General features: G+C 35.7%; 2 protein-coding genes across 5 annotated transcripts in view; one reads left to right on the top strand and one right to left on the bottom strand.

Annotated features, from left to right (window-relative positions):
* LOC132170260 (putative pentatricopeptide repeat-containing protein At5g40405) overlaps window positions 1-8,419 on the top strand; it is a 13,845-nt gene extending 5,426 nt beyond the window's left edge. For all 4 annotated transcript variants that reach the window (XR_009438946.1, XM_059581174.1, XM_059581173.1 and 1 more), the window contains one exon: window positions 8,370-8,419. The gene's annotated coding sequence lies outside the window, so the exon portion shown is untranslated. The remainder of the gene's footprint in view (window positions 1-8,369) is intronic.
* On the bottom strand, window positions 7,630-8,466 carry LOC132170261 (glutathione S-transferase-like). Its single transcript, XM_059581175.1, has 3 exons — window positions 8,314-8,466; window positions 8,175-8,223; window positions 7,630-8,087 (listed from the first exon to the last, which is right to left on the bottom strand). The coding sequence occupies exons 1-3, from the start codon at window positions 8,464-8,466 to the stop codon at window positions 7,630-7,632; spliced, it is 660 nt and encodes a 219-aa protein (XP_059437158.1).
* Between the last annotated feature and the right edge of the window lie 2,100 nt (window positions 8,467-10,566).

The following is a 10,566-nucleotide window of genomic DNA, read 5'->3' as shown; positions in this document are numbered from 1 at the left end:
ATATATATAATACAAAATAAATAAGTACTAGATGGTAGCAAAGATGTTATATGTCATATTAGGGTTTATGTGAATAAATGTACAAAGTAAAGACGGCTATCATATAGTTAAGTACCTTGAGTATGGTGGATGCTTGTGGACCAGCGGTTGACCCAGATGCTGTATTGTTCTTCAAGTCCTCTTTATTCTAAACAATACCATAGAAAGTAAGAACAAATTATGAACTAATAAAAATATACCCATTATGCATTGGGTATAAGAAAACCTACTACTAAAACAACATAATTTCTAAGTACCTTTACTGCATTTGATGACTGGCTGGGACCACCACTGCCACTACTTTTCACCACCTTAGCTTTCTGCTAACATCAAATGTAACAATTGTCAAGTGACTACATTTGCCTACAAGCCGTAAAAAAATGGCAGTACAAGCGCCTAAAAATGTCTACCTTGCCCACAACATGTGCCTTGCTTTTACCAGTTGATCGAGTATTGGACCCAACACTTTGTGACTGCATAAAAAATTGGAAACAAATATTAGCATGTCATACAAAGTCTAAAACAAGCCAGTTAAAACCAGGTTATCTATTAAGGACGATTTAATAGGGTTGAATAACACTTACACTTGCTGTAAGGGGGGTATTAAGCTGACTTCCTGAAGATTGATTAAGTGGACAGCTCCTCTTATTGTGACCCAAACCAGTACACTTCGCACATCTCATCCTTGCTCCAAATTTCTTAATTCGGTTAGGATTTTTGGGGTCCCTACTCTCATTAGGAGCCCTCTTTCTTAACCTCTTTGGTCTCCCGGGGGCTACTCTAATTGTAGGTGGTTCCAAATGATCATGTCTGGTCTTTATCCATTGTTCCTGACTAGGCATTGGGTAAATTATTGGTGCATATGCCTTCTTGTACGTCTCGATTGTGTAGCATTCATCAACATAGTCCTCCGGATTCCCACAATCATAGAGTACAGCAGCAAATGCATGGGGACAGGGGATTCCAGTGATTTCTCATTGCCTGCAACCACATCGTCTTCTACGTAGGTCTACCACATACTGTTTGTTGCTGGGAGCAGAAACCTCAAACATTCCATCACCAGCATAGGTTGCAATGCAGTTCATTGCATCCAAACCAATTGCCTCCAATTTTTGCACAATCCTAGGGCACAACCTCCCTGTCAACTTCGCAATCCCTTCCCTCTTAGCCTGATATCTCGTCAACAGCTTTTTTCTTATCATTTCCAACATTGTCAAAATAGGCTTGTCACGAGCCTTGAGGATGTATGCGTTGAAACACTCGCAAATATTGTTTACCAGCAACTCACACCTTGGAGCTTCATTAAACCAAGCTCGAGACCACCCACTGGGGTCAAGCTTGTTCAAATAATCGTATGCATCCTTACTAAGTTTCTTCAATTCTTCCATATGAGTTATAAACTCATGTTCAGTGTATGCGGTTGCTGCAGCCCATAACTGCTCTTTCAATGCCAATCCTTTATGGCCCTCCAAGTCTCTGAAGTTGGCATACAGATGCCTAACACAAATTCGATGATCCGCCGTTGGAAGCACAGACTCTAAAGCTGGCATCAGACCCTGCACAACAATTTAATAATGCATGAAAAAATGACCAAAATAATACAATTAATTAACAAATTTGTTTAAGTGTGATTTGAAAATTATGAGCAAAAATTAAATGTAACATAACTTACCTTTTGTCTATCCGAAATAAATGTAGGTTTGCAGCCCCTTTCATGCACTCCAAGATCGGACACTAGGGTTTCCAAAAACCATGTCCAAGAGTCCTTGGTCTCAGCTTCGACAACAGCAAATGCGATTGGGTACATATTATTATTCCCATCCCTTCCAACTGCAGCTAACAATTGTCCCTTGAAAGGCCCTTTCAGGAAGCATCCATCCACCCCTATGACAGGCCTACAACCATCAAGAAACCCCTTCTTCATTGCAGCAAGAGAAAAATACAATCTTCCAAACTTTGGAAGCACATTTGGGTTTGGCCTGTCAACCTTCATCATCATACAACTTCCCCTATTCGTTTGTCTCAATGTCTCGCAATAATCCCACAGGTGACCATATTGGTTTTCAAGCTTCCCGAAGATTTTTTTACATGCCTTGGCCCTAGCCCTGTACATCATACTTGGACTCACATCCACTTTCCACTTTTCCTTCACTTCACGTTGTATGACATTCAAGGGCATATTCGGCTGAATTCGGAACTTCTCAATCAACTTGTTCGATATCCAAGTTGAGTTCACAATGGAGTTCTTGTATTGCCTACCACACACATGTTTAGGCTGCATAGATCTTATCTGAAATGTTTGTTCATCAGAAACCTTCCTTGCATATACTCGGTACCGACACTTGTCATCCCTACACACAACAATAGACTTTCTTCTTTCATTCTTTTTGAACCTAATTTCCTTGCCCCTCAAAAGATTGTACTCCTTAACTGCTTCTCTAAATGTTTGTATGTCTGGGAAAGTCATGTAGAGATGCAGCTCTGGGTTAACTAGGTCCATTCGCTGAAATTCGGGCCTTTTTGTAGATGTCCCTTCAGCTTCCTCATCACTATAGGGTGGTGACTCCAATATGTCACTTCTAGCCAATTTAGAGTTTGTGTCATCATCATCTACTTCTTCAAATTTTTTATTTTTCTTACACCCACTTTCGGACCTAATAGAAGCATCAGTTCTGCGGGCCTCACCATGGTTCCCATCTTCTTCATCACCTGTTTCTTCCTCCTCACCCTCATTGTCATAACCACCATCACCATCACCAACGGTTCCAGCTTCACTAGTTCCTGCTCCGGTTGCTCCAGTTCCAGTATCGCCTTCGTCAACATCTACATCAAATAAATCCTCGTCATCACTGAGTTTGCCTTTCCACCAAGGGTCATTGTAATCAACCCTTCCCTCCCCTTCATCGTCATCTTCTCCTTCGTAATCCTGAACATCACCCTGACCCTCCCCAAAACACACGACATACAAATGGACAATATATTGCCCTTTATGGCAACCAACCATGAACAATACGTCGGCATCAGAGCTGATTAAATGCAAACCCCCCATTAACGTCTTATCAGGTTCTCTGAAGTATATTAGATCCCCTGGCTTGTACCCGTAGTCTGTACAAATATCTTCAAGCTCAAAAAAAGACAAGTTGTCAGGATTATACCCTTCACCATGAACAGCAACTTCTCCCCCCACGTAATTGCAACCACAACTTCTGTCGAATCTACCGCCATACCTAACCTCGAACACTAGATTCAAAGACATCCTACAAAAATAATGAATAAAATGTATGAGAAGCAGCTTTAAATAAGTTTACCAATATAATTATTGCTTAAGAATGAAGTTATGCAAATCTAAGCTCAAACCCTAAAAATACATGCAAATATTTTGGAAGCAAGACAACTAGGTGATAATTCAAATATTTGTTAGGGTTAAGATTTAGGGTTTAGGTTTCTTAATATTTGAGAGGAATGTGTAGCGTGGTGTCTTGTGTGCACATAACGTAAGTTGGAGTGTCACATCAATAATATGAGTTATAATACTACATTGACTGTTAGAGTAAATGATTTTCAACATTGCATGGAATCTAATTTGATTATGTAGCTGATTACAAATTAAAGCCAAATCTGTAAAAATATAGACATGCATAATAGAATAGTGAAGCTAGTTAATTACATTAGAAAGAAAAGGAGAAAAAAAAAAAGGAGGAAAGACTGTTAGAGTAAATAATTTTAACCAATACCTCTAAATCGCACTTATTGAAACCTCTAGTTCAAAAGACCTAAATGGTATAGATAGAAAATAAAAATTTGAATATGAAAGATTAATTAACAAAAAGGGAAAAAAATTTAATTCAATGACTTACAAAAAGGAACTTTTGATAAATTTGTAGCTAAAAACAAACAAAATATTACATCAAATCGAGCTAAAGAATAAATAATTGAACAATCAATCTTTGAAATAGAATTAGAAGACAATATTGAAATAATAAAATAAAATGATATTGTTAATTATATTTATAAAATCCTTGTTAGCATCGATAAAATGGATCAGTGAAATTAACTATTAAGAATAATGTACTAACAAAACAAGTACATTTAAATTTGATTAGTCAATTGTCATCTAAAAAAAAACAAGAAAAATGGTTTTTAATAAAAAAAATTTATTATATTATAATTTTAAAATAAAAAATGTTATATTTATAAATTGCATTTTCTAGGGGAGTAGTGATGCAGTTGCCCACTGCACTTGCCCTGTTTGTAAAGGGGTATCATTTTGCTTATTTATTTTGAAAGCACTTTTCGTTTCTTTTTCTTTTTTATAAAAAGCAAAAAAATAAAAAATTACTTTGAAAACTGAAGATACACAATATGGTCTGTATTTCACTTCCAAGTCTCACCTAACATGTTTCGTAGTAATTTGACAGATTAAGAATGGCAACAAATAGTCTCTCAAGCACAATTGTTCTTGAACTTCTTAGAAATGACAATTATGCCAATTGGTGTGCTTGGATGAAAAATTATTTGTTGGCTCAAGATCTTTGGGACATTGTCCAATCAACCACGGAACCCCCTAAACCAGAAGATGATGTAGTTGGATTTAAGGCATGGAGAAAGAATAATGCTGCAGCTTTACATGCAATTCTAATTTCATGTGAGGTGGACATACTACCGGGGATTAGGAAAATCACTTCCGCCAAAAATGTCTAGGATGAATTGGCTAGAATGTATGGACCAGGTGATGCTCTCTCTCTCTCTCTCAACGTTAGGCTTATTGTTGTAAGATAATTTGGTGGTGGACAAACAAACCGGAAATAAAAATCAGAAAATATAGAAGCAATTTAATGATAAAACTCAATTTAGACAAACAGTTAGCTAGCATCTCACTGCTTCGGAGGGAGATCTCCAAAGTGGAAGAAAATTGGGAGTGCAAACTAGAGGACCACTTTTGATATACATGCAAATCAGAAAATGGGACCACTTTTGATATACATGCAAATCAGAAAAAAACATTGGGACCACTTTTGTTCACACGACAACATTATACAATTTGGGGACCACTTTTGTTCAAACACAAACAACCAAGTTTACTCTCTCTCTTCGCAATAAATCAATATACAATAGAAAACAAAAATTTGTTAACAATAAATCAACATCACAGAGTTAGGGATTACCAAATTAAAACCCCCTCAAGAAAACCCCAATTTACGAAAAACCCTAGAACGATACTACACATTTCGGTGGAAATTAACGAATCAAATAAGGGCAAAATCTCACCTCGTCGTACACAAAGGCGCAAAGGATGGAGCTTTGGGTTGATCTCGAGTGGCTGTCGGGTACCTGTCGCGTGGCTGTCGGAGGTGGGTTCTACCAGCAGAGGGTCCCTTTCGGTCGTGAGTCAGCAAGGAGAAAGGGGGCAAAATGACGGAACGCGTGACTGTCGTGTTTGATTAGTTGTTTTAAGTCTGGTTTGGGTTTGGGTTGGGTTGGGTTGGGTCGGGTCAGCAGGGTCGGGGGCGTGGGTAAGATGGGTTTGGGCGTGGGTCAAGGTGTAACCAATTGATGGGGGTATTTTGGGCACTAAATCGCATAAAGTGACCACGTGCGTCGCACGTGGTCACTGTTCCGTCAGTCAAAGAGGGTTTGACTGACGGAGTGCCTGAATTGCAAAAAATTGAAACTTTAGGGGGGTGGATTGCAAAAATTGAAACTTTGGAGGCGGAATTGCAAATCGCTGACAACTTTGGGGGGGTAAACTGTAATTTTTCCTTTTTTTTTTTTCAAAATTGATGACATAATTTGTTCGTCGGAAATTCCAAATTGAATGCATTAGAAGATGTGGGTCAGGGTCCAGATGAAAATACTTTTTTTTTTTTTTTATCAAGAGTTTCCTGTCTTCTTTCACCCTGTTTTCAGTGCGCATGAATCACATGGGGCGGTGTAAATGGCTCAAAAATCTATAGATTTCTTTAAATTTAAATCTAAAAATAAAAATAAAAAATCCTCCTGACCTCTTTGTTGTCTCTCTGTCTGTGTGTGGCTCTCATGGCTGTTTTATTCATGGCCCTAGAAATTCTTGTGTGGCCCATTTGAATTGCCAGACACCAAAGCAACCCCCAAAATCAGCCCATGACAATTGACAACCCACGAAATCTTCTATGACACCATTTCAATATGAATGCAATATTCTGTTTGGAATTAGATTTGAAAAATAGAGCTTTTAAGTAAAAAAAAAAAGCCTTTTGGATAAAAGCTTTATTTTTAAGTTTTTGCACTTTTGGCAATTTTTAGGCTTTTTGGATCATTAAAAGTGCTTTTAATTTTTTTATCAAACGAATACTTTTTTTTTTTCAAATAGACTTTTTGAGTGTTAAAAGCACTTTTAGATCCCAAACAGGCCCAAAACTGAAAGAGAAACCCCAAAGATTCCAATTAAACCCACTTCATTAGATTGAACGACAATTGTTTAATAGGATTAGTGGGCTTTTCTTATAATATGCCAGTTTTAATGGGCCAATGATTCGCTAATTCCAGTGGGTTAATTAATTAGTTGTTGAATGGGTTTCTGATTGATTGTATAAATGGGGGAAGAAAAGGAGGAGTAATTATTCTGATTTGTGAAAAGCTTAGTGAACCCTTTTTTTCTTTTATCACCAATTTCATCTTCCAATATTCCTTTTAATTCCATTTTTCCAAATTCATCAAACAATCATCCATTCTCATGCAGATGCTTAATTTGCATGGGCCGCATGGCTGTCCGAAGGAAGCAATGAATGTTAATTTGTGCTTTAAGGATGGAATTTTCTGATCCAATTACTTCTTGTTGATCAAAGCATTATTCAAAAGCAGTGTTTTTTCTTAGATTCTTTTTAATTTAGGAAAATAAATTACTTTTTGCTTCGAGTTGAAACAAGCTCTACAATAACTTCATTTATCATTTTTCTATACTTAAACGTTCTTTCAAATAAATGCTAAAAAAATAAAAAATTAAAAAGGAAGAAATTAAAAAATAAAAAATAAAAATGATAAAGCTTTTTTATATTAAAATAATGTTAATAGAAGCAAAAGGGCTACCTATAACACTAAGAGAGTTTGTTGCATGTGTTTTTTTTAGGAGTTTTCCTTCAAGTTGTTGCTAGTACTCTAACAAGAAGTACTCAAATGTGTTTGTGAATTTGAGCATTCTACCCAAAAGATTAAACTGATAGGAAGAGGTAAATCTAATTAAATATTTTAACATCCCCTCACGTGTGGATTCAAACTCCATTTTAATAGGTGATATCCAATACGTAAAATATTTAATTGAAATTAATAGTGAATTTGACAAAATCAAAGTTCGAACTCATGATCTTTGGCTTTGATACCATGTTAAATCACAACTTTTCCTAAAAGTTTAAGCAGATAGAAAAAGGTAAATCTAATCATTCAATTAATACTTTAATGTATAATATGTTATTCATAAACTTGATGCCTACAACTTGAAGATTGAGGGCAAGAAGCCGTGCTAGACTCAAATTAAGTACTCGTGCTTATTGAACACAAATGACAACAGAGAAGCCGGCTGGTGGCCGGCCGGCAGCTGCTACTACTCTTTTCTCCTCAGTGCTTGCTTCTACATGCATGGCAAAGGACCTTGCACCAAGCTGGCCTTGCTGTGATATCAGCAACCCAGGCTTTGACATGGAGGCGTGAATCAAAGAGCTTTTTGACTTCTGTGGCCAACAAGTATTGTATGGAGGGAAGGTGGTGCAGATCTGCCAAGCTGAAGCTCTCACCCGCCAAGTATTTTGACTGAGCCAGCCGACTCTCATAGATATCAAGAACCTTAGCCAGCTTTGCTTCGTTCTTCTCCACAACTGCCTTGTCGGGAGTACCCTTTCCAAACACTGGCTTCAATGACAACTCCCAAGTAAGCTTTGAAGCTGCCGACTCGAATTGGTGGGCCTCCACCTCCATCCACACCCCTATGATTGCTTTCTTCTTGTTGTCTCCGAATGCCAGCCGGGTCCCCTTGCCGGCATACTCGTCGGCGATGTACTTATTAATTGCCCTTGATTCTGTACTTGGAATATTGAAATCAGTAAATATTCACACTAATCATAATTAGTATGTCGACCGTTGTTGCATATAAGTAAAAACTTTACCAAAGAGCTTTAAATCTCCATCTTCAAGAGTTGGAATTTCACCGAATGGCTGCATCAACAAGGATTTTTAATAAACATATTTAATGGATCCTAATTAAGAAGTTCAGTTACAAGAATAATGGTTTGTTCATGTTCTTACATTGAGGCAATTAAGGAAGTGTGGTTTTTTATGTTCACCAGTTTTCATGTCTACAGGCACAAGCTCAAATTCAAGCTCTTTCTCATAAAGGGTAGCTAGAACCCGCTGTGTAGCTGGTGAGCGAGGGTTTCCGTGGACTTTGATGGCTGCCATGGTTGTTGCCGATAAATGGTGGTAAGTGATCGAGAACAAAGAAGAGACACAGAAAGATTCAGATTGGTATCAAATTAAGTAGAGTTCATATATAATTGTTGTTTGAAAGAATAGCATTTCTCATTTTTTAGAAAGTTAAAAGGTACGATGATTTGGTTATGTGGATCATGAATCTAAGGAGCATGTGGATGGATTATTAAGGATTTGGTTTAAGTACCGTAAAAAAAATAATTTATAATATATTTGTTGTTTCAACGGTTTACATTTTGTTTCAAGTTTTCTATGAAAAAAAAAAAGAGAATAAAATTAAAATCTAAACCATTAATAAAATTTAAACACTTAAGCCAAATCCGATTATTAAAGCATTAGCAACAACTTCCCTTAAATTTTACTTTGATATAGGGAACCAAATTATTTTCTTCTTTGCTATTCAGATAAACTATACAATAGATTCCCTTATCATTTTCTTATGCCATGTAAGTATTATTTAAATTAAATGATAGAGGAGAGAAATGAAGCAAAAAAATAAAATAAAATGATTCATACCAATATTTTTTTAATCTCCTTCCCATCTCATTCTACAAATTTAATAGGTCAACCATTAAATTTATGTGGCCCACATAAATTCAATGGTGAATTCGTCGATTCACTATAAAAATAGTTAAAAGATGGTTGAAAATGAACGAATTCTATCATTTAAATATTCTTTCAAATAAATGTTAGATGAAATAGAGTGGAAAGATAAAACTTTTTCTTCATCCCAAAAAAAAAAAAAACAGAGATAAAACTATTTTATATTAAAAGAATGTCAAGGCAAGTGTTCCCTTGGTTTAAAAAGGAATCAAACGAGTCTATAATCTATTTCAAGTGTTCTTTTAAGAGTTTTATTTATATTTAGAGAAAGAGAAAATGAGAATTATAAAAGCTACTACTAGTACTCTTAGTCCGTAAAATAAAATGGATAACAGGCTAGTGTATGCAGACATGTTCTCATAACATACGTGAAGGGCACTTATGTTGTCATGGAGAGTCCATGTTATATATATATATATATATTAGGTCATAAAGCTTTAAGGTGGTCTCTCATGTTACAAATGAGAGAAGGGGAGAGAGAGGCTGTAATGGAAATTCAATGCCAAAAATACTTCAATAACCCATTCCACAATTCCTTATTCATGATTTCGTTTTTCTCAACATGAAGTGCTTGATTTCTTGGCCATTGTTTAATTTTTAATAGAGAAATTAAATAGACTGAAAATCTGATTTGTCACAGTGTAATACATGAATTAATGTCATAATGTTCACTCCCTTTAAAGAAAATAATAAATAACTAAATTTGCTCTAATGATTAATTAAGTTGAAAAATAATATGTTGTCTACAAAGCAATAGAATATTCAATATATTGGAATGCTCTTAATTATATATTGAGGTGGAAAGATGGAAAGATTTAAAATGCTCAGAAGATAAAACTTATTCGGTAATTTTGCATTCCAATTAAAAGTGAGAATAATGATTCTTATTCAAATAAGTATTATTTAATTAGTATTTAAATAAATAAAAAAATATCCCACTTAAATTTATCATCTTAAACTTCAAAATTTATCGAGCCAATCCTACTATACAAATGTGAGAAGATGCTTATTAATTCATACCTTTGGGTTTTCTGGTGTAATATAAATAGGCAGCTGCAGAAATGCCAACCAAAGCAAGAGCAACGGCTACATCCAGAGGTGGTTATGGGGTATTTGCATGAACTCAAACGGTAACTTAAACATTTTCCCAATCAACTTGAAATTAATGGATTTTCGTATGGGTGAATGGGTATTATATATATCTTTGAATCTTCCCATCTTTATATATATCCTTTACTTGATATTCTTTAAATTCTTTTTCCTCACCCTTTTTAATTGGATTCAAAGATTGATTACCTCAAACACGGCATAAGGGAGATACGGAGGGAATGAAGTAAGGGATCGATCATCGCAACAACAAAAAAAAAAAAAAAAGGCTTTATGGGACCACCAAATCAGAACATGACATATGGCATTATGCCACATCACGAAATTCAATTTATTTAAAAAGAGAAATGAAAAATCATT

The sequence above is a fragment of the Corylus avellana genome, chromosome ca2, assembly GCF_901000735.1.
Source record: "Corylus avellana chromosome ca2, CavTom2PMs-1.0".
NCBI lineage: Eukaryota > Viridiplantae > Streptophyta > Magnoliopsida > Fagales > Betulaceae > Corylus > Corylus avellana.
This window is presented reverse-complemented; position numbering and strand designations above follow the sequence as displayed.

What these genes read in the sequence shown, in the direction of transcription:
- LOC132170261 (XM_059581175.1), bottom strand. Translation starts at nt 8,466, where the DNA reads ATGGCAGCCATCAAAGTCCACGGAAACCCTCGCTCACCAGCTACACAG. An exon ending in ACTTCCTTAATTGCCTCAAT is followed by an intron (nt 8,224 to 8,313) that starts GTAAGAACATGA and finishes TTGTTGATGCAG; the next exon opens with CCATTCGGTGAAATTCCAAC. An exon ending in TGGAGATTTAAAGCTCTTTG is followed by an intron (nt 8,088 to 8,174) that starts GTAAAGTTTTTA and finishes TTCCAAGTACAG; the next exon opens with AATCAAGGGCAATTAATAAG.